The sequence below is a fragment of the Sinohyriopsis cumingii genome, chromosome 15 (assembly GCF_028554795.1).
Source record: "Sinohyriopsis cumingii isolate HCF-2022 chromosome 15, ASM2855479v2, whole genome shotgun sequence".
NCBI classification, from domain to species: Eukaryota; Metazoa; Mollusca; class Bivalvia; order Unionida; family Unionidae; genus Sinohyriopsis; species Sinohyriopsis cumingii.
Genome location: NC_142975.1, coordinates 111,643,211 through 111,668,201, shown reverse-complemented (window position 1 = coordinate 111,668,201; position 24,991 = coordinate 111,643,211). Strand labels below are relative to the sequence as shown.

Genomic DNA, 24,991 nt, shown 5'->3' with positions numbered 1-24,991 from the left:
TTTTATATAAAAAAGAAGTTTAAAATAGCAACTATTGTAGAACACATGATGCATGATGGCTGGTAGTCAATGCATGAAAGATAAAGGTCATACAATAAGATACCACAGGCTATTCTAGAAAGTATGATTGTGGGGTCATGTAAAGAGACTCATGCTCTATGGCCCAAAAATATGTTCAGTAATTTAAGATAATAGCACTTCTTCATTTTCACTGCTGAGTGTTGAAATTATATCTAATATTCTTCAGCAATAACAAGATTGCCAAAATTAGCTGTAGTGATGTAAGTAATGGATATAAGATTGGCACTCTTTTCATTTAGGTTAAAGTAGACATCATTAGAAACCCTATATCACAATGATCGTCCATTCAGAGGGAGTAGTTACTAAGTAATTGTTAGGATTATTGTTGTGGTAGCCATATTGGATGTAAAACTGGCAACATTTTCATTTAGTACAAACCAGGTATCAAAAATGGCCATAATGAGGGTGAGCCATTTTCATTTAGGACCAAGTAGGTACCATAAGAACTCTTCTGATGAAAACCCCATATAAAATGACTTTCTATTTAAAGGGAGTGCAAAAATAATATTTTCAAAATAGCCACATATTGGATGTCAGAGCAGCACCATTTTAATATATGATACCCAAATCAATATATGAAGTCAATGCACATTCTTCCAAGAAGTAGTGATAACAAGAATTTCATGCTGGCTACTGTGGCAGCCAAAGCAGATAAACGATCGGCAACATTTTTATTTAGCACTAACTCACAAGTCGACTGGTGAAAACAGCGTGACAATATGACTTTCCAATCTGGAGGAGAAGTGATAAGATTTTCCAGATGGCCACAGTGGAAATCAGCAATATTTTAATTTAGGATGAACTAGACATCATGCAATGTCATTTGGTGAAAATCCTTTCATGGCAACTTTCTGTTCAGGTGGAGTAGTAATTACCTATTTTCAAGATGGATGTTGTTTGCAGCCATATTGGACCTTACACTGGCAAACATTTTCATTTTGCATGTCATTCAGTGAAAATCCTTTCATGGCAACTTTCTGTTCAGAGTAACTAAAGCTTTTAAAGATGCTGAGGTTGCTATTTTGGACATCAGATTGCCACCACCTTTTCAATAGGATCTATGGCAGACAACAAACAAAAGACCATCCCATTAGATCTTCTGGTATGTGACCAGCAGATCTAATAAGTTCACCCAAAAATTAACTGAATGCACTAAAATCATGCATAATATTATCAAACTCTACATTATAGTCTTCATTAGCACACATTTTTATTTAGAACATTTGCCGTTTTTTCAAAAGGAGGAGGAAATGTCCCCCTAACCTTTCACTTCTAGAACAGACCCCAAAGATATCAAACGATACCCTCATGCCAGGTGAGCAAATAAATAAAATCCTATTGTAAAAAAATACATACCCCACCCCTAAAGCATGGATACATCAACACTGTTCAAAATACATCAGAGCGCAGTATTAAAATGCCATCAATTTCACTCAGTGCACCTCAAATTTCCATATTGATGCATGGTGTATGATTACGAAAAACACATATATCAAATAGAAGTGAAAATTGTTGATTAAGCTATTAAAAATCAATAATAATTAGTAAACAATATTATCTAACATCTAACTTTACTTTTCTCGTGAAAAATTCCAAATACGGAAATTCTGACTCTAGCAAAAACCACACTGCGAAAAAAAGAAGTTGGCTTCAGAAGAAAACCTGATGGTTGAAGTGAGATAACAGACCTGCTAATGTTGTAACACTAAATTAATGATAGCAACAACCCAGTAAAACAGAACAGAAGACATGTCTTCAAGCAAGAAAGTGTACTTTATCCAGTTTTATCGAAGAATAAATGTGTAAAATAACAACTCTCATTTACTTTCCATACAGAATGCAGGTCAAAACTAAGATGTGTATGCTTGTACATAACAGGTACCCTGGCAAAAAGTGAAAACTAGTCAATGATTATTGTAACACTATCAAGATACAATATAATCTGTGATCAGTCATCAAAGAATGACTTAAAAATCTGAAGTTTTCATAGACGTTTGCCAAAGCATCAGCCTGATGCAATTTATTTATCAGTTTTATTTCGTTTGTGAATGACAGTGGAACAAAAATGATAAATCTCCCCACTGAACAGATATTTCATGCTCAAATTTTCTGGTAATAGGTGTAATCTCTTAATAGGTGTAATTAATTTTAGTCAAATGGCATATTGGAAAATGTCTTTAAGCTATGGCAAACCCCAGAAATTAAAATTTCCTTTATTTGACTCAGAAAAAGTAAATCTTGTTGTGGTAAAAGGGGAATAACTTGTTGAATATAACCATAACTTTTGTTACTGACAAATCACCATTTAAGAACAGTGTATTACACAAAGATAGATAAGTACCACCTTATACTGGGCATAGAATTCTTCTGCAAAGCATAAAATGCCTTACATGAATCATAGGGGGCCCCGAGTGGCCGAGTGGTCTAAAGCGATCTCCATTACAGACCACTGCCATCTCACCTCTGTCTGCGGTTCAAGTCTCAGATTCAACCAATGTGGGTATGAGAGAAAGCTTGCCAGTAGCTTCTCGTGGGTCGGTGGTTCTTTCTGGTGTTTTCCTGGGTTCTTCCTCCACCATTAATACTGGCTGCCATGTATAGCCTATCGTGTGCTGAAAAATGGCATTAAACCCTACAACAACAACAACAACAACATGAACCACATAAATGATCTGATATATAATTCCTTACCTACAATACTGCATTTGGAAGGCAATGGAATTCTAGCAGACAAATTATTGATAAAGGTTCTAATTGAAGACATGTGTTTCTCACAGAAATGCTGGACTCCATCCCTCAAGGGTTCTGGCTGAAATATCACAAGAAAATATAAATCTTTAGACAATGTGTACAGAATTCATCAGAATTTTACCACAAAATTTGGGATAAAAATGAACAAGTGGAATAGATTTATGTGTTTCCTCCATTTAGTGAAAGCAAAATCAAAGTTTTTACCCAGCTAATGTCCAGCAAAAGAAAATTTAGAAAGGAAGCAGGTAAGTGACATAAGTTTCCTTTTCCTGAAATCAAAACTCTACAATGACACCTGTTGTATCCTTACAATTTTAATAATGATAATAATGATTAAAAATGAGTGTAGGTATAATAATGAGAATAATCAGTGAGCAAATAATGTGCCTAAAGTGTGATGATAACAATGACAATAAAAGTGAATTCAGTGTTATATTTATCATAATATTCAACACACAAGATTTAGTTCATAGGACACATATATATGACTGATCACCTCCAATGCTATGCCTATGTTAGGTATGGCCTATTTCAAGCTAATGCCAAAACTACAAAACATATTTAGAAAGCAAAATACTGATTACTTCAAATTCACTTTTATTTATGGGGGATGATTCTTGTATATTTTGCACTTGCTACAAAGAAATTTAAAGCCCCAATGAAGAATGATTTCATTATTGAAATAAATCTCACATTCAACTTTCCTGAAGTCTGTAATTGTATAATGTCACTCTATCAACTGAATAGAAGTCTGTAATTGTATAATGTCATACTATCAACTGATTAGAAGTCTGCAATTGCATTATGTTATACTATCAACTGATCAGAAGTCTGTAATTGTATAATGTCTCACTATCAACTGATTAGAAGTCTGTAACTGCATCATGTCTCACTAACATCTGAAGTCTGTCATTGTATGATGTCTTGCCATCAACTGATTAGAAGTCTGTAACTGTAATATGTCTCACTGTTAGCTTAAGTAGGCAAGACAAATACAGCTTAATACTCACAGGAAGTCCTGGTACCATGTGGTTACTGGCAAGGGTGAGGGCACTGTTCAGGGAAGCCCTGTCAGATAAATATAATGAGGCAGGACTGCTGGGGCGCTCGGAATGGAGGCGAACATTGGAACTACTGGTCCTGGAAACGATATAGTATTTTTCACAGGCATTAAGATGATTTTCTTAATGACAATATAAACTTATGAGTGCAATAGGCATGTTTTTATTTTCAAATAATATCTTTTTTATACTTACAAACTAGCCAGGCCAGTAAGAAATATTTATATGCATGTGCAAGGAATTTCCCACAACACTAAACACTAGGACCCTTATGGATTTTCTGTTTCTCCATGTTACTTTTTATTTCATGTCATCAAGACATACGTTCTACATGAGTTTGAGTGGCACAAGAAAACACACACACACACACACACACACTAACAGCCTGTATACTGTATCTTTAATATATAACATAATGTATACATTTTGCATAAAAAGTAAATAAACCATGCCAAATTACCAAATATTTACAAGTGGTATAGTATATATACTATACCTACAGTAGATTTCAATAATACCACATGGAAATACACATACTTATATTTCCAAGAAGCTGTATATTTATGAAGGATGCTAACTCTCCACATCTCTGCCACACATTTGCTACAACATATAGTCTTGCAGCTAATGTAGATATTCACAATCCTAACAGAAATTTTCAATTTGTTCTTTTCATCAGATTCTATTTTCAAAGACATTAATTAGAATCAATAAACAAGATGATTACAGATTTAAACATAAAAGTTACTTAAATACAGTAGAGCTCTACAAATATTGCACGGCCAGCATCCCAAACAGTGAAAGTATGGTCATTTGATCACTGTTAATTCAAACAACAAAAGTTATTTACAGCTGATTCAAGTAAATATTATGCTGGACTTATCATTGCTACTAACCATATGATTCAGGCTTCCTTTACAACCCCCCTCTCTGTAGTTTGATTTGTCTGTTAGTTTTACCATGATACACTGAGAGAAAGAGAGAGAGAGAGAGACCTTTTCAGGACGATTAGTCAGAGATATTTACATTTAGGACCAACTTATGACATTTATTTAGGACATTTATTGGACAATATTTTTCCAGTTAGCTTAATAATAAACATGGGACTCCATTCAGAACCAACTACACATCATAAGAAGTCTTTAAGTGAAAACCCCATTTTGATTCAGGAGAAGTATTGATGTGTGTGTGTGTGATTCAAATTTTTAACATAGCTTTAACAATTTTTAAGTCATATCATTATGATGTCTGCAGTTTGGCAGTTTATTGTGATGTCTAGCACTATGGCATCATACCGCAGAAACGTAGCATGATGTCCCACCCAGTCACATTATCCTGACACCAGGCATACAAGTCCTAACACTAACCTCTTAATGCTGAGTGCCAAGCGAGGCAGCTGTTAGTACCATTTTCATAAGTCTTTGGTATGTCTCAGCTGGAGTCTTACCTCCCTCATTCTAGGCGGATGCTCTAACCACGAGGCCACCAGAGTGGTTAAGAGTACTGATACCAGATTTTCAAGATGGCCACCATGGCAGCCATACCTGTGACTGCATCAGAACCAATCAAAAACCTGCTGCTTCAACAGAACCAATCAATGATCTGACACCACAACAGAACCAATCAAAAACCTGGCACTGCATAAGAACCAATCAAAAACCTGAAACTGGATCAGAACCAATCATAAGCCTGAAACTGTATCAGAACCAATCAAAGTCCTGACAATGTATCACAACCTATCAAAACCTAACACTGCACCAGAACCAATAAAAGACCTGACACAGCACCAGAAGCAATAAAAGACCTGACACTGCAGCAGAACCAATAAAAAACCTGAAACTGCATCAAAATCAATCAAAAACCTGCTGCTGCATCAGAGCCAATCAAAAACATGACACTGCATCAGAGCCAATCAAAAACATGACACGGCATCAGAGCCAATAAAAAACATGATACTGCATCAGAGCCAATCAAAAAATGAGACTGCATCAGAGCCAATAAAAAACATGATACTGCATCAGAGCCAATCAAAAACATGACACTGCATGAGAACATATCAAAATCCTGACATTGCATCAAAATCAATCATAAACCTGCTGCTGCATCAGAACCAATCAAAAACATGATGCATCAAAACCAATCAAAAACAGGACACTGCATCAGAACCAATCAAACACATGACACTGCATCAGAACCAATCAAAATCATGACATTGCATCAGAGTCAATCAAAATCCTGACATTGCATCAGAGCCAATCAAAAACATGACACTGCATCAGAACCAATATAAAAAAACTGACACTGCATCAGAGCCAATCAAAAACATGAAACTGCTTCAGAGCCAATCAAAGACCAAAACAATCATCTCTGTATATATATATATATATATATATATATATTTTAACAATCTAGGGGAAGCAACTCTGATTTTCAAGTCTCTTTGTCACCGAGTATCAACAATATGCCTCCATGTTAAGCTATATTTTGTGCTGAAATATTTGACTATCTGGGTTGACACTTGTCACATGACAATCACTTTATATGGTTATGAGTTATAAAGAATGTACATCATATTACTTTGAACTGGTTTTGGGAGGGAATACTGCTAAACCTGGATACAATATACAATTACTTGTAAGTTGGATCTAACTGCAAATAGCATAGACACTACTGCATAAAGTGTTCATTATGCTGATTAGTCACCCATACACACTTACTTGTAAGTTGGATCTTATTGCAAATATCATAGACACTACTGCATAAAGTGTTTGTTATGGTGATTAGTCTTAAACTGAAAGACCCAGATCTGCAGTCACAAAATGTGCCTGTAGATCATGGTCTATGCAGTTTGTTTAGAGCAATCAACAGACCCTTATCTGTGGGGACACAGAACATGACAACCAATTGGTACACATCATATCTCAAAATAGCATAGGTCTGCAAAATTCATAAAACTTTAAAATAAAAGACCCAGATTTGTCCTAGTTCATTATACAATAGTTCCATACTAGCAAAGGTTTTCAAGTTCAGCACAATTACTTTATGGGTGATAAATATAAACTGAGTACAATATGATGCAACAATTATCAACATCTTCCAAGATATATGTGATTTCAATGATTCTAGTAATTTCTCAGCCTCAATCTTCAAAGTTTTATGAATGAAGGACCTAATTTTAATCAGATCATCTTAGCCTTTACCTGGAAGACCTGGCCAGGCTCTGTTGACTTGACCTACTGCTTGCTGAGCCTGCAATGCCCTGCCGAACTCCAACCACATTACTGGGATAGGCAGAACTGGGTGGATTTCCTACTGTAATGATGGTCACTGTCCCCTCTGTCTGACTGGATACTGAGCGCATCTCCTTCTGTCCATTACTTAAATAGCAGAGATGGTAAATGCATTATGTCTCCCTCTGTAAACAATGCTATGATTCATTTGACATCTTAAACATCTCACGCAAAATTGTAACAATGTCGACAACAATGACCTCTCTGCAGTAACAGTGATATTAGGTCTCATTTTCGCTACAAACACATGCAACTAAAATGGATGAGCTTTATTCTATTCACATGATGAAACCATTTCTGCACCGAAGGCTATAGAAATAAAGCAATAAAATGACTGAATAAACAACTATTTCAATAACTCGGAATGAAATAACAAAGCAGAACCTCAACAACTCAAAGGGATATGGCCTTTACATAACAATTCAAATAAGATTTGTTAATCCAAAGATGGAATTTTTTTTCTACATCAGCAAATGCAGCTTTGTGAGAAAAATTTTGAGAAAGATTTGGAGCTGAGTAAAGATAATCACAAAGATTTGCAGCTTTGTGAGAAAAATTTTGAGAAAGATTTGGAGCTGAGTAAAGTTAATCACAAAGACAACCAATCTGACCCAGATGTTCGTTAAGTTTAATAACAAAGAGGTCTAATGAATCAAACCCCTAGATTGGTAATTCAATAGAACAACATTTTTTATAATTCATATATATCGCTAGATAGTAAACACGCGTTGAAATGGTCCACAGCATTTCAAAGAACGAAATTCTACTGTAATTTATATAAGATTTTTGTCTATTTTGCACCAATTGGAAAGGTTACAGATTATGCAATGTACTCCTAAAAGTTTAGACGGTGACAAGAGATCCTTTAATGGCTGTAGAAAAAGGAGAACTTAGAGGAAAGTACAATTTTTAGTAAATTATGCTTTTATTAGAATACTATCCTGATCACATTAATGATAGGAAATAAACACTGCTACCTCTAGAATCCAGAAATTCCAAAAAGATTTTAAAAATGTGTCTTTCCCATCTATATAACATATAGACAGAAAATAAAATTGTACCAATTACCTCCCCTTCCAACAACTAGGTGGCCACTAAAATAAACTGGATGTTTACCAGTTCTGAGTGATACATCAATAAGGATATTCCATGTGCAGAGAAATGTGTGAGTGCTCAATAGCAATTTGATTGGCTAAGTATTCTGGGAAAAACATAATAATGAGGAAATGCAGGCAGATGGGTAGGGTTTTCATCTATAGATGCCCTTCTTTTTTTAAAAATATTATATATATATATATATATATATATATATATATATATATATATATATATATATGCTGGTCTACTTTGCCACAGACTAGTCATGTTCAACAGTATTTTAAATGTATTATACAGCAACAGCATTTTGTGAACCTCATGTAAATAAGCACTTATTTTAGTTTCAAGCATTATTCATTCAACATCTCATATTTACTTCCTATTTATTAAAATTATTTGTTATTCATCTATGATGAAATGTAACTGCATGCATAGCTGCCAACCTTCCAGGTTCGCAAATAGTGAAAATAGGGATAAAAAGTAGTGAATTTGGACATAAATTAGTGAAAAATACCATGACAATAACTCCATCCACCCTGACTGTCAATACTACACTATATCAAGATCGCAATATAAAACTAAAACACTAAATATATGCAGAAATATATCTGCATTTCTATTTGTTATGGTATTCGTAAACTTCACTTGTTCTTGTGGTTATTTATCAAGACATGATACTTTGGCAGACTTGAACTTCCTCAACTGCATGATTGTAAATTTGTTTTCTAAACAGTTCAGACTTCTTGTCTGCTGGTTAATCTTGGTGACTAAAATTGCTGACAAATTTTCTGCAGCTAAGGAGGCCCTAAAGTCTGTCTTATTTTTCCTCACTAGAGAAAATACTCTTTCGCTGTCACTCTTGCTAGTGTGTGTGTGGTTTGGATTTTTTAATGTAGCTTTAACAATTTTTCAGTCATATTGGTACAATGTCTGCAGTGTGACAGTTTATAGTAATGCCTAGCACTGGGGCATCATGCCGCAGACATGTAGCATGATGTCCCACCCAGTCATATTATCAAGACACCAGGCCGACCAGTCCTAACACTAACCTCTTAATGCTGAGTGCCAAGCGAGGCAGCTGTTAGTATCATTTTTATAAGTCTTTGGTGTGACTCAGCCAGGGATCGAACCCATGACCTTCTGCATCCAAGGCGGACGCTCTAACCACTAGGCCACCAGAGCAGTCTCTCTTGCTAGTGATTTTCGAGTCTGGGAACATTTGTCGGAACAAATGTTTAGCATGGTCTCCAACTGATAAAGGTAGATTATGTTCAACAAGAAAACTCACAAATAATGCTTTAGCACTGGTAGCTTGCAGGTCTTCCGCTGATGGCTTAAAATATTCCAGAGCTGAAACCTGCAAATTCTTAATTTTCCCAACTTCTTCGTGTTTTTTGCAACCGATGTGCTTCCTCACATCGTCTCTGCCACCATGCCCAATACTACAATTTATGGCACACTGTGTGCAAAAAGCATGATGTATATCAATGTTTAATGGCAGAATGCACGGCCAATTTCTGATGTATTCCAAATTAAACTTCACTTTTTGAGCAATACATTTCGTTTTCCTTGGTGGTGAAGACATTTTCAAGATCTTACATGCGATGCTGAACGGTAACTCAAATCAGTGTTGGTGATGTATGCGCGGAGCAAATTTCTGGTTAGGCCCCAGTTTGTCTTAAAAGCATTTGTAAAACTACTCTTATACATATAGATTAAAATAGGCTAAAATGCTTGCTACCGAACCAACTGTACTAATTGGCTGTAGTTCTACTAATATCGTGGCCAGCAGTACCGGACCATTTCAGCGACTGCCAATATCACGACTAGCGCTTAACAGGAAATCGGTTATTTTATTAAAGATTTAAAATAATTGAGAACTGGAGAATTCAAGAATTTTTGGCTTGCAGGGTGAATCTGTGAATTTCTGAAAAAGTTGTGAAATTCATGCTAAATTCGTGTTGGCAGCTATGTGCATGCTCGATGGACCATAAAGATTACATGAAATCCAGCCTGACTGAATTCTTCTGAACAGAGTCTATTTTATGTGGACAAAACGTCAATGACTGTTTGATATTCTGGGAATCTTAGATCATTGATGGTTAAAAAATCTCAGAAAATGCACTACCCAAGATACAACAGTTTTGCACACAGGTAACATGAGTATAAACAATATATACATGTGTCTGATTGTCAATTAGTTCATTAAAAAGTGTCTAGCGATTGTCTCTGGTGAAAACTTAATGACATCAAGACAAGAAGCAAAAATGGGACTAAATCTGTGCATGGAGAGCCTGGTCTCTCAAAGCAGCATTCTCTCAAGACAGGTTTTAATATATTCAGATTCTGGACAAAAATTTCTCATTTGTGAGCATGTGCTTCCACTAAATATTTCAATGTCCCTTTTATACTCTCTTGAGGCATATTTAAACTGAGCCCTGGTTAAACACATTAAGTTGACAGAAGTCCAAATTGCGCTTTACCATATCTCACTATATATCATATCTCACTATATATCATATGCATTACAGGTAATTCTTACACAATGATATTCTCAATAAACTAAAGAAAAAAATTCAACATTTAGAACCCCAAAATATGGTAAATATAAGCACTAGGACTTGTTTTATCAAGGCCTGCTTTTATCAAGGTCCAATGTACAAACACAATAAATTGGATACAGGTTTCTATAAAATATATAATACTAACTATTTTTTATTTTCTTCCTTAATCTGCTGCACCAGAATTCGGACCGCACTCGATCCTGACTGTGCCAGTTTATTAATCTCTGGCATGTTTTCGGTAAGAAGTTGTGGATGTGCTATTCCAAGTGCTTTGATTTCCTGAAGAATGGCCACCAGTGCCGTGTGGTCAGTCATGCTCAGCTGGGATACCATGTACTCCATACTCTTCTTAGCCTCATCCTGATACAGAAAAAAACCTCGTCAACTTTTTTGGGGGCAAAAAGTGAAAGGTTCACAATATATTTGCATCAAAAAAGAAATAAAAGAGAGAAGAATTTCTCAAGATAAAATTAGAAGTGTTGTAAAAAGGATTAAAATTAATAAAATGACACATTTTATTAATAGCTGGTGATCAATATTTACTGCTGAAGCATACTACTCAGTTATTGTAGTCCACGTCAAAACAATAACCACATCTAATGATCAGTCTATTATACGCCATTTTATGTTTGTGTTTACCTCGACTTATTAAATTTGTTGTTCCCCTACAGAAATAAATGTTTTATATACATTGTCACTAATTTTGGAGGACTGGGGCATTACAGCTCAAGTCAAACAGTAACTACTTCTAACTGTTAGTATGTTAAAGGACCATTCCAATTGTTATATTTTTCTTAAATTTTTCAGTCACCTATAGAAATGACTTTTTCACATCTGGAGGGTCAGTCATGATTACATTTCAAAATAGGGTATAAAGTTTACATGCTGCAAACATGACTGTTGGTTCACTGTCTGAACTTGAATATCGTGACTGCACAACAAATTGTTTCCTACAGATTTTGTATTTTTCTCTTGGAATAACCATTTAATCATCAGTGGCAGTTGACTTTGTTCTGAAAGTTTGACAAGTTTTCAATACGGTGTAACCAAATATCATAAACTTCTATTGTAAAGCTTGAAAATGTATTTAAAAGTTCAGTATTTGAAACATGCAGTAACAGTAAAATTATGTTCAACTGAGGAGTTTGTAAAGTAATTGTAGACCTTATTTACCACTAGTACAGTGGTACAAACTTCAGTTCCAAACCCTATGCAGCTCAATGGTCATTGTTGTTGTAGGGTTTAACGCCATTTTTCAGCACACGATAGGCTATACATGGCAGCCAGTATTAATGAATGAGGAAGAACCCAGGAAAACCCCAGAAAGAACCACCAACCCACGAGAAGCTACTGGCAAGCTTTCTCACATTCCCACATTAGCCGACCCCAAGACTCGAACTCTCGCAGACAGAGGTGAGATGGCAGTGATCCATAACGGACAGTGCTTTAGACCACTTGCCTACTCGATGGCTTGTTGCTATCTCTCAATCTGATGTCATCCTTGGAATTAATAGATTCAAGTCTCGTGAAGCCTTCATTAAACTATCTCAGCTCAATTAGAAGATTTAGGAGACTACTGACGACTTCAAGCAAAAAAGCAATGATATAAATGAATTGCCTATATAATAGTGCAGAATATGACAAGCTGTATACAAACTGTACAAAATCAGCACTTGTGTTGTAACAAACCATCATTTATAAAGTATCATACATTATCAACATAACCTTCAAGTTTTATTGCCGAGTCAAGTTGCTAAAATACAGACTTTATTCTGACATCCAAATGTCTTATATGGCATTCAGCTGCGTAAACATTAAATCATGTTTTGAGCATCAAAGTTTGCAGTTATATCTCTTTCCCTCTCTCTAATGAATGTAAAAGAAGAAACAGTTTTTAATGATAAATAACATTTAAAACTTAAATGTCATGCAAATAAAGGGAGAAGCAGAATGGTTTTTGAATGATTAAACTGGGATTTAAATAAATTCTAAGTGAGAGGTAGATAAAAAACTAATAATACAATATACTTTTCTTACTTTTATCTTTTAGATTAATGGGTAATGCATTTATGATATACTTTTAATGAGGCAATTTGTTTACTAAAATAGAGTATATCAACACTGTGACTCATATGGGACAGACCATCTAAAAGTTGTTGTTGTTGTTGTGGGGTTTAACGCCATTTTTCAGCACGATAGGCTATACATGGCGGCCAGTATTAATGGTGGAGGAAGAACCCGGAAAACCCCGGAAAGAACCACCGACCCACGAGAAGCTACTGGCAAGCTTTCTCACATGCCCACATTGGCTGAATCTTAGACTCGAACCGCCGCAGACAGAGGTGAGATGGCAGTGATCCGCAACAAAGAGCGCTTTAGACCACTCGGCCACTCGGGGCCCCCCATCTAAAAGTGAATGACTGTGATGGATGGCCTGCACAAGACAGAGTCAAACAAATTTCTACACCTACTTAAATGATATTAAGAATTAAAGTTATCTATATCAATATATACCCATTTTATCTATTTATCCTTTCTTATTAAAAATAGGGTTGCTTGATCTCCACATAACAACTAATTTGAAATCAAACTTCTTGCTACAACTGATAAAACATTCTTCCTTTATTGTACCCTCAATCAATGCTAACTTGAAATAATAACTATATACACTACAAAACTTACAAAATTCTAAATTTTCAGACATTTTTCCAAAAGATATCTATTTAAATTTTGGCTAACATCCAAAAAATGGCAACACATGACAGCTTTTCAAAGGCAACCTAAGTCATGGTAGTTTTTTTTCTCCACAAACAGGTACAGTATTAATTCAAATTATCCTTCTGTTCATTTACGCAAATTGTGACTGGTGTTTTTTAGTGTCTAAAAATTGTGATCAAGAACAAAATCAATTACCACAAACATCTCAAACATTGACTGCATACAAAATCACATTCATTTCATTTTACTATCCTTGAGAACTTGTCTAAATTAAATAATTTTATTTGTACACCATTAACCCAATGAATTCTATACCAAAGACAATTTAATAAACAGAAGATATTTTGACAGTGTATGAGTGAGAGAAACAGAAAGAAAGAGAAATGGATAAATAACCTTGCCCAAGGTTCCTGTAGCCCCTATAACTTGAACAACTTGATGCATGTAAATTGGTTGTTCCTCTGCATAGTGCTTAAGGGTGATCACATGACTCAGGAAGGCAGATGGATTGGCTGTTGCCATGTCAACAAACATGGACAGAATGAGAGGAGCCAGTGTGCTGACAGATAACAATTTACAAAATGTTGGAATAAAGGGTTCCTGGAGCTGAAAGAGATGCAATAAATAAGTTAAATAAATCATTAAAAATAAAGTAATTCAATAAATCATTTTTTATTCATGTTTCAAAAACTAGAACACTCACTTAGGCAAAAAACTTAAATTTTTTAAGTCAGATAATAATATATACATGTCTGAAAAGTTTTTTTTGTACTTGGGGATAGCTTCTTCAGGATCAAAGGTAATTTATATATATATACAGTGTGATCCCGCTATAACACGGTAGTTGAGAGCCATAGAACCTGACTGTGTTATAGACTGAACCATGTTATAAGCAACAGGGTCAGTTAGCTGAAGAAAATGATGCATGTACCCCCAAAAATGTGCTGGGGGGGGGGGTAATAAATGTGGGTGCAAAAATACATGCTGCATTGGCACAGTTACCATCTTAAATTAATGCATATGAAATAAAAATACACATCTAGTGAAAAGAGATTGCATATATAATATTTTACTTTATTCAGAGAACCACGCATTGGTACATATACGTGTATACTGTTTATATATAACATGTCTAACGTATAGCATGAATGGAGTATCAACACCGTGTACTCACTCGCAAATCTCATCACATACATTGAATCCATAATACAAGTAATTCCATCCAAAATATGCACACACACAGACTTAAAATATTCAATAATTTTGTCACAGGCCATATAGGTTTGAATTCAGTGGGGAAAAAAACAACACAATCATGTAACAAATGATGAATCACATTTACTTTTTGTGTACAAGAAAAATGTATACCGTATATACTTGTGTATAAGTCCACTCGCGTATAAGCCGACCCCCAAACTGAACAGGTATAAACACTAATAGGTGCATGACCCGCTTATAAGCCGACCCACAACTCAGAGACATCTCAAAATGCACGAGGTAAGTTCTAAATGCATTTATTTAGGCAAATTTGTATTTAAAAAACATTACATGTATACTTATCTTGAGGTTGGCATGCATGATTATTAGAAAGAAATGGTATAAACCTGTTTGAAAAGTAATTTATTTAATTTTCTGTTTTCTTATTGTTTCTGCCTAATTTATAATTTAACCAAATAATTTATGACTCAAATTGTTTGTTTATGCATTATTGCATTGGACATTTTATATCAGTACACTGGTAATTACATTTTTACTTTGCTCTGAAATTGTAAATACCTAACTCATTAAAATGTAATCCCAGTATGACAACACAACGAACAACAATACGGTTCAATTAAACACTCGCAATTAGGCTACTTAATGTATTTACATAATGGTACCACTGCACGTACATGGTAGGTTTGATTACGCGCTGAATTAAGTATATCCCTTGGAGTCGAATCATGGGCACCATTACACTAAACTTTAAATACAATAATGAAGTTTCAGAAATAATGCTTCGAAAATTATGCTAATACCATAAAGGCTGAGTTTAGTTTGCTTTGATGTAAGTGACCTTACCCAATATATGTCAACTTTCACGCCAGGAGGAAAATCAAACTCCCGATTTTTTGGGGGTCACTCCACGCCTACCTCCCAATTTCATAATATAACTCCCAATTATTACATTGTCTTTGATTTTCATTTCTTCTAACAAGAAAAGTCCTACATGTTCTGTTTTATCACCTGTGAATTACTGTTGTGACAAAATAATTACTTTACCAGAAAGGATTCGCTTCTTCACTAAATAGAATGTTAAGTTTAAACATTATTCACGTAAATTAATGATTTTTTTTACCTTTATAACAATATAAAAATATAAATATAAACCAGAACAAAAAAATAAACTACAACAATAAAATCATCGACAATTAATTTAAATCCCAAGAATGATCACTACGAATGCTGTAACTACATATGCTATAGTGTTATTCCCACGAAAGAAACTTACACGAGTGAACACTTGACATTTTTATACTGTATACACCACTGTTAATTACCATCATTAAATTAAAAGAATGAATGAAAATACATACCATGCAGCAAATGTGTCCTCAAAAAACTAATTCAGAATAATGTTTTATAGTAAACAATACTAAATGCTTTACGAGTTGACAATAATGGAATAAGGTCAGATACACAACAAGGGCAAAATAATTGCCACATGTACAGTACCATGAGGCTGCCTATTTAGGTACCTTTAGTTCAACAAAATTGGGAATCCTTTATTTGCCAACCAATTGCTGGTTTCTTTGAATTATGATGGAGGGTCAGTCATTTTTACAGAATAGTTGCACACTGATAAGAATTAACTTTTAATTAGTCACATTGGCTTTCTTGCTTGTATATTTAAGACTAGCCTTTACCTGATGCACAGTTTGGCCACAGCTAACCAGAATACGAAAATAGGGCATGTCCTAGGGGAAAATAGGGCGCATCGCAGGGAGAAACAGCGAGTCTTTTTGCGAATTTCATGCATATTGGACCAGGAAGATCGATCAATATTTAGTGAAAAAACGGCTTTAAAAATACCACAAAAAACCTACCGATTTTTGGTCCCAATCTCTATTTTTTTATTCAGTCTCCCTACTTGGCTTTTTAAAAGTTCATAAGTATGCCTTCCACCCCATTTTACGAAACTACCGTAATCGTGCTAATATTATGGAATAAAAGGCAATCACACATCAATGTACTGGTATAGTTGCCATCTAAACACAAGCCAGTTTCAGGGTTTTAATGATTAACTGGTCTGTATTGCTGTCACCAAACGAAAGACAAATTCGCCGACTATCAACATAGGAGACACAGAAAGCTTTCCATTGTGTGGAAAGTTATGATGTTTGTTCAGTCAAAACAAAAAACTAAAATTGATTGATGTTGATCTCAGTTGATCTATATGGGAATTTTAGCCTTTATTATTACCACTCTTCGTGAACATGTAAATTATGCTGGTTATGTGTATTGTACACATGCATACCGTTGTAAAAATATTACCTTAATTTGTAGGATCGCTTATATCATTGAAAATGAGTAACTCGTGAGCATGTGATTCAATGTAAATGAAACAACTATTAAGGACTAGCTGAAATGTTATCTGGAAGAATGCTATTTGGTCAAAACAATGAATAAAGCAAAACCTGCATCTAATATGTTTGGGAATATATAAGGATTTAAGTGACGCTATACTTGCTTTGCACTCCCGGGTAAACTCAACCGGCCCACAAATTATGAAGTCTGCATTTACCATTACTTAACTTCATGTTGGAGAAATCAGAAAATATGCACATGCAAAATAATAACAAAATCAATCATAGTACTTTATAACAGTTTAATAATTGTCGGGTCACCAAAAGTTTTTTTTTACATGCCTATGTCTTAAGACACAGAACAAATTATTGTTTCGTGTCCCAAGATTTACAGCCATTACAGTAGTCAACAAAGAGACCTAAAATTTTTCAAGTTTAGACATTGGCCCGCGGATAGGCCGATCCCCCCCCTTTAATTTTTCTGAATTATTTGGCTCATACACGAGTATATACAGTATAAACTTTCAGAAGCCACATCATGATCATCTTGAGTTATTCATATGCGATCTCTTCCCCCAAATGATAATAAGCATTTTGTGTTTTTCATACTTTTAGGAAAGATTTTGTTCTTTGTGTACATGAAAAGTACATGTATATGAAATTTTGAGAGCCACACCACGACTGTTATTAAATTTGTGTTATAATGGAGTGTGCAACAGCGGGATCACACTCTGTGTGTGTGTGTGTATATATATATATATATATATATATATATATATATATATATATATATATATATATATATATATATATATATATATATCTGGTTCATAATACAAAATATATTGTAATATATTGCTATCTGGTTGCCTAGTTCATACACCCTTCTAATTTAATATGGACCAGGTCATTTTTAAGTCCATATACCCTTCTAAAGAGTAGGTGTACTTCGTAAGTTTAGTGACTTAAAATGTAAAACAATAATGAATTCTAAATAAGCTGCAGCCTATGTTTAAACTGTTTGGATATTGCTGAAAAGGTTAAAAATAAGGTAGTTTTCATTAACAACACGATGGCATTATTCCTCTTTACTTTTTCATACCATTTCTACTGATATTTTTAGATTTTCTTACGATCCATAATTTTGAGCAACATGTTTTACCTCATCCCTTACCATTTGTACATTACTACTCCTATACCCCGTGACACTTAGCTGTGTCTAGCTGCTTGAACATGAAAAGATTACAATGATTTTGAGTCCCAAATTTTATAATGTGCTACAAAATTATTTTTGAAGATAATTAGGAGCATATCAATTTGCAATGTGTTCCAATTCTTACATCGACTATGGCAAGCATGTGCAGAATCTCACTATACCAAACATGTCCGTTATTGTCTTAATTCAGGGGTCTCAAACACACGACCCACCAAGCTGTATCCTGTTGCCTGCAAAATGATTCGCATCACAAGGTGTCATGAAAGATAACAAAGGTGGTGCGGCCCTTGGGCCATTGAAAATGCCCTCATGTGGCCCTCAGGGTGATTTGGGTCTGAGACCCATATCTTAACTCATTATGTGTCAAGTAACATTTATAACTCAACAAGAAGCGTACCTTAGGCGTGTTTTTAGCAACCATCCCAAAAACCTGTACGAGGCTAACTCGCTCGGATACCCCACATGCGTCCATAATTTCCACAAGATTAGAGAGTTTCCTCAGCACAGGTTCTTTGTTCTGGCTGAAAATCTGCGGCAATACACGCGTAAGAGCATACCGTCCTGTAGTAAAGAATTATAAATATTATTAGAAAATACTATAAAATCAGAAATTGTCATCTGAAAATTGATTCTGCTTTTTTCATGGAAGTGTACAATCAATAAATTTGAAATCAGGACAAAACTTTGTCACAGCCCATGACATTTTCAAAGTGAGTCATGGATGCTATGAACCAATACAATGCAACTGATGGACAAAGTTATAGGTAAAACTGAGATGACAGAACTCCACTAACTTTTGTAGGCAGCTGGCAAAAATCAAACAAGGTCTATCTAATATACAAAACAACTCAATTTGTATACCTAATTTGGTTTAATTCCATAAAGTCATATAAAAGTTGTCAAACAGAAATGAAATTAAATTGGGATGGGACAGGACATGACAAGATAGGATCAATGAACATTTGTTATACTATGGGACACCTACATACCTGTGATATTTCCAGACAGTGCTGGGGATTTTTCAAGACTAAAAAATTGTGTTTTGAGATCCCAAGCGGGGGGAAGTTAGAGGTCAGTACATGTGACGCAAAGAAAGTGACATCATCCAACTGTGAATAATCTATCTTTTTATATAAGCCTATAGAAAATAATTGGAAATTCAAATATGAATGAAAGAAACTAACTTGTCTGCTCTCTTCAAAGCATATAATACAGGGGCCCAGGGTGGTCTAAAGTGCTTGCCTTTACCATCCACTGCCATCTCACCTATGTCTGTGTGGATTCAAGTCACAGGCTTGACCAGTGTGGGAATGTGAGAATGCTTGCCACTAACTTCCCATGGGTCAGTGGTTCTTACCAGGGTTTTCCCAGTTATACTGCCATGTACAGTCCATCTTGTGCTGAGAAATGGCATTAAACTGCGAAACAACATCTGCCCATTTCAGTGGTGGAAAGGGGAAGGTGATGATGCAATAGTTTCAAGTTTAATGGGTGCTTTACAGGTAATACAGCAGTAATAAATGTCCAGTATGAGTATTAACGCTTCATCAACATAAATTAACAATAAAAACATGAGCTTGTCCTTATTTCAATCTACTTCATGGTTAAATTCAACCTGATAGCATGAGTAATTAATAGTATTAAGACAATAAATAATAATAAAGAGAACTGTCTGGAAATTACACTCAAGATTTGTCCCATCATATGTAATGTCATTTTTGTTTTATTTACTGACAAATTCTAAGAGTAATCTGATTCCAAAGCTTCTGTATAACATGGAATAGTATCCTGCTATGGGTGGCGCTCACCAGATAATATGTACTTTTGAGAGAGTGACTTATGTAAGGTGAAGTAGTTTGCATTTAAAACATGCACAGTGGAGAGAACGTTTGCATACCTCTATGCTACATTAATGTAATGTGGATGATATTTCTTTTGGATATTGTACTTTTGGAAATTTTACATGATTTAAGCACACTGCTAACTAAAATGACTGCTCCCTTGTGTTAAAAAATCAGTCTGAATTAGTCTAAAGTACACTATACATAGCAGCTATTAAAATAGGGAAAATGAATTTTGCCAGACTAGACAATACCAGCTTCTGAAAGCGCAATGAATGAATTACCAAATATATAAAATGTAAAAAAAGTTATCAGCTTTTTTTTATACAATTAACCTCTGAAGTTCAGGAAGTGAAAATGACCAAGTAGAGCTAGCACTTTTTTGAAAGGTGCACATTTGAAGTAAGGCCAAGCTGTGTACTCTATAACCCATAGTACACCCATCAATCATACACCAAAATAAAGGGAATTAAAGGTTCTTTGCATTATACCTAAGATATACAAGGTCTTTTTTAAATAGCCAGTATAACCAGTGAGGAAAGCCGGGGACATTCTTTTTCTTTAAATTCCTAACCCTATGCAAAATGCGAAACTGTATAGCGCCACCATGATGATGATTCCAAAGCTTCTGAATGATGTGGAATAGTATCCTGCTATGATGCTGATTCCAAAGCTTCTGAATGACATGGACTAGTATCTTGCTAGGATGGGTGGCGCTATACAGTTTCGCATTTTGCATAGGGTTAGGATTTTAAAGAAAAAGAATTTCCCCGGCTTTCCTCACTGGTTATACTGGCTATTTAAAAAAGACCTTGTATATCTTAGGTATAATGCAAAGAACCTTTAATTCCCTTTATTTTGGTGTATGATTGATGGGTGTACTATGGGTTATAGAGTATACAGCTTGGCCTTACTTCAAATGTGCACCTTTCAAAAAAGTGCTAGCTCTACTTGGTCATTTTCACTTCCTGAACTTCAGAGGTCAACTGTATAAAAAAGAGCTGATAACTTTTTTTACATTTTATATATTTGGTAATTCATTCATTGCACTTTCAGAAGCTGGTATTGTCTAGTCTGGCAAAATTCATTTTCCCTATTTTAATAGCTGCTATGTATAGTGCACTTTAGACTAATTCAGACTGATTTTTTAACACAAGGGAGTAGTCATTTTAGTTAGCAGTGTGCTTAAATCATGTAAAATTTCCAAAAGTACAATATCCAAAAGAAATATCATCCACATTACATTAATGTAGCATAGAGATATGCCAACATTCTCTCCACTGTGCATGTTTTAAATGCGAACTACTTCACCTTACATACGTCACTCTCTCAAAAGTACGTATTATCTGATGAGCGCCACCATAAAGAAGATATAGGTATTATTTTTGTATGATTTAATTATGTTTATATGGCTGAAACATTTAAGTCGCAAGCATCAAAACAATCCTTTTGAATAATTCTCCTGCCTTTTCCCCCACAGAACAGTATTTATGAGTGTCAGAGTCTCTAACAAGTCCAGCCTCCACCCCCATGATAAAAGTAAGCTATTTTAAGAATGCACATTACATTTTGTAAACATAGCAACCAATGTTATGCTGAATGACAGGAACATGAAACTAGCCAGAATTATTTCTGAGAGATCAACAATGAATTTTACAATTAGAAAAGGGAGGTAACTCATCAGGTTCATTAAGGTCAAAGGTCAAAGTGTTAAATATTTGCCTATTGTTTAATATGGAAGAAGCGAATTCACTTTCTTTTCATTTATTTTTTTATTTCATTGCAAATAAATGAAAAGAAACATTTTCACCATATATTTCTGTCACTTATTGCAACAGTTTTAAATTTAAGTTGACTCTATTCCTATATTCTAAGACTTCTAATTTCCCCATAATTAAGGTCACTACTCACACAAACATACCTCATGGAAAATTATGTAAGCAAGAGAAAAATGATCATAATTAGCTTATTTTCATGCTTAACATCAATATGAATGTAGCATTTTATTCAGAACATCATACATAATTATATAAAAGTAAAAAAAATAATTGCAAACATTTTTATATTTTCTATAAAGAAGATATAGGTATTATTTTTGTATGATTTAATTATGTTTATATGGCTGAAACATTTAAGTCGCAAGCATCAAAACAATCCTTCTGAATAATTCTCCTGCCTTTCCCCCCACAGAACAGTATTTATGAGTGTCAGAATCTCTAACAAGTCCAGCCTCCCCCACCCATGATAAAAGTGAGCTATTTTAAGAATGCACATTACATTTTGTAAACATAGCAACCAATGTTATGCTGAATGACAGGAACATGCAACTAGCCAGAATTATTTCTGAGAGATCAACAATGAATTTTACAATTAGAAAAGGGAGGTAACTCATCAGGTTCATAAAGGTCAAAGGTCAAAGTGTAAAATATTTGCCTATTGTTTAATATGGACGAAGCGAATTCACTTTCTCTTCATTTATTTTTTTATTTCATTGCAAATAATTGAAAGGAAACATTTTCACCATATATTTCTGTCACTTATTGCAACAGTTTTAAATTTAAGTTGACTCTATTCCTATATTCTAAGACTTCTAATTTCCCCATAATTAAGGTCACTACTCACACAAACATACCTCATGGAAAATTATGTAAGCAAGAGAAAAATGATCATAATTAGCTTATTTTCATGCTTAACAACAATATGAATGTAGCATTTTATTCAGAACATCATACATAATTATATAAAAATAAAAAAAAATAATTGCAAACATTTTATATTTTCTATAAAGAAGATATAGGTATTATTTTTGTATGATTTAATTATGTTTATATGGCTGAAACATTTAAGTCGCAAGCATCAAAACAATCCTTTTGAATAATTCTCCTGCCTTTCCCCCCACAGAACAGTATTTATGAGTGTCAGAGTCTCTAACAAGTCCAGCCTGCACCCCCATGATAAAAGTGAGCTATTTTAAGAATGCACATTACATTTTGTAAACATAGCAACCAATGTTATGCTGAATGACAGGAACATGAAACTAGCCAGAATTATTTCTGAGAGATCAACAATGAATTTTACAATTAGAAAAGGGAGGTAACTCATCAGGTTCATAAAGGTCAAAGGTCAAAGTGTAAAATATTTGCCTATTGTTTAATATGGACGAAGCGAATTCACTTTCTCTTCATTTATTTTTTTATTTCATTGCAAATAAATGAAAAGAAACATTTTCACCATATATTTCTGTCACTTATTGTAACAGTTTTAAATTTAAGTTGACTCTATTCCTATATTCTAAGACTTCTAATTTCCCCATAATTAAAGTCACTACTCACACAAACATACCTCATGGAAAATTATGTAAGCAAGAGAAAAATGATCATAATTAGCTTATTTTCATGCTTAACATCAATATGAATGTAGCATTTTATTCAGAACATCATACATAATTATATAAAAATAAAAATAAAAATTGCAAACATTTTTATATTTTCTTTAAGGTGGCGCTATACAGTTTCACATTTTGCATAGGGTTAGGATTTTAAAGAAAAAGATTTTCCCTGGCTTTCCTCACTGGTTATACTGGCTATTTAAAAAAGACCTTGTATATCTTAGGTATAATGCAAAGAACCTTTAATTCCCTTTATTTTGGTGTACGATTGATGGGTGTACTATGGGTTATAGAGTATACAGCTTGGCCTTACTTCAAATGTGCACCTTTCAAAAAAGTGCTAGCTCTACTTGGTCATTTTCACTTCCTGAACTTCAGAGGTCAACTGTATAAAAAAGAGCCAATAACTTTTTTTACATTTTATATATTTGGTAATTCATTCATTGCACTTTCAGAAGCTTGTACTGTCTAGTCTGGCAAAATTCATTTTCCCTATTTTAATAGCTGCTATGTATAGTGCACTTTAGACTAATTCAGACTGATTTTTTAACACAAGGGAGCAGTCATTTTAGTTAGCAGTGTGCTTAAATCATGTAAAATTTCCAAGAGTACAATATCCAAAAGAAATATCATCCACATTACATTAATGTAGCACAGAGATATGCCAACATTCTCTCCAATGTGCATGTTTTAAATGCGAACTACTTCACCTTACATACATCACTCTCTCAAAAGTCCATATTATCTGATGAGCGCCACCATGCTGATTCCAAAGCTTCTGAATGACATGGAACAGTATCCTGCTAGGATATAGGTCCCACCAGGGCAAACTGAGCCCTTTAGGATGAAAGGTCTCAGAGGTCAAAGCAGAAGTATGCCATCCCATGGCTTGAGTCGTGTCATTCAAGAAACAGTTGCTCTTGAGTGCTATATTAGTGGTAACTGCCCTAACCTCATAAGTCGATATACATAAGAAATTAATCTGGTTTTGGGTTATATCACTGTAAGCTGAGCAGATAACTCAATGTGTCAGAATGACAGTAGCTGAGCGGAAATGTAAGCCCCTTCTTTACATGTGTGGTATAAACAAGCAAGATCTCCCACTTCAAAATGGCACAGTTCACTTCAGAGATCATTTCAGTGCCTTAATGGGGTCCTGCAGACACAACTGGGAACAAGAGGCCAAAGAGTGGTTTCAAGACAAAGGAATGATTTCCCATGAGTGGGATCTTGTTCTTAGCAATGAAAGCAAAAAGGGCTGGCATTAGAGAGGCCATACTAACGTGGTGGAATTGTACCATCAACTGACTCCTGCTAATTGCTGCTGACACTCATAAATAATGACAGCAGGACAGCAGAACTATTACATATACAATTGAGATCAGTCGAGTGCCACAATGAACTTACTATGAAGTGG

General features: G+C 34.6%; 1 protein-coding gene across 1 annotated transcript in view; it reads right to left on the bottom strand.

The window, feature by feature from the left end:
• Positions 1-24,991, bottom strand: part of LOC149782493 (ventricular zone-expressed PH domain-containing protein homolog 1-like) — an 85,752-nt gene that overhangs the window by 25,838 nt on the left and 34,923 nt on the right. Inside the window, exons 5-10 of the mRNA XM_089933912.1 lie at positions 18,743-18,906; positions 13,960-14,169; positions 10,991-11,205; positions 7,094-7,270; positions 3,843-3,972; positions 2,773-2,890 (exon numbers count right to left, since the gene is read on the bottom strand). Coding sequence (XP_089790038.1) covers positions 2,773-2,890; positions 3,843-3,972; positions 7,094-7,270; positions 10,991-11,205; positions 13,960-14,169; positions 18,743-18,906 — 1,014 coding nt within the window. The remainder of the gene's footprint in view (positions 1-2,772; positions 2,891-3,842; positions 3,973-7,093; positions 7,271-10,990; positions 11,206-13,959; positions 14,170-18,742; positions 18,907-24,991) is intronic.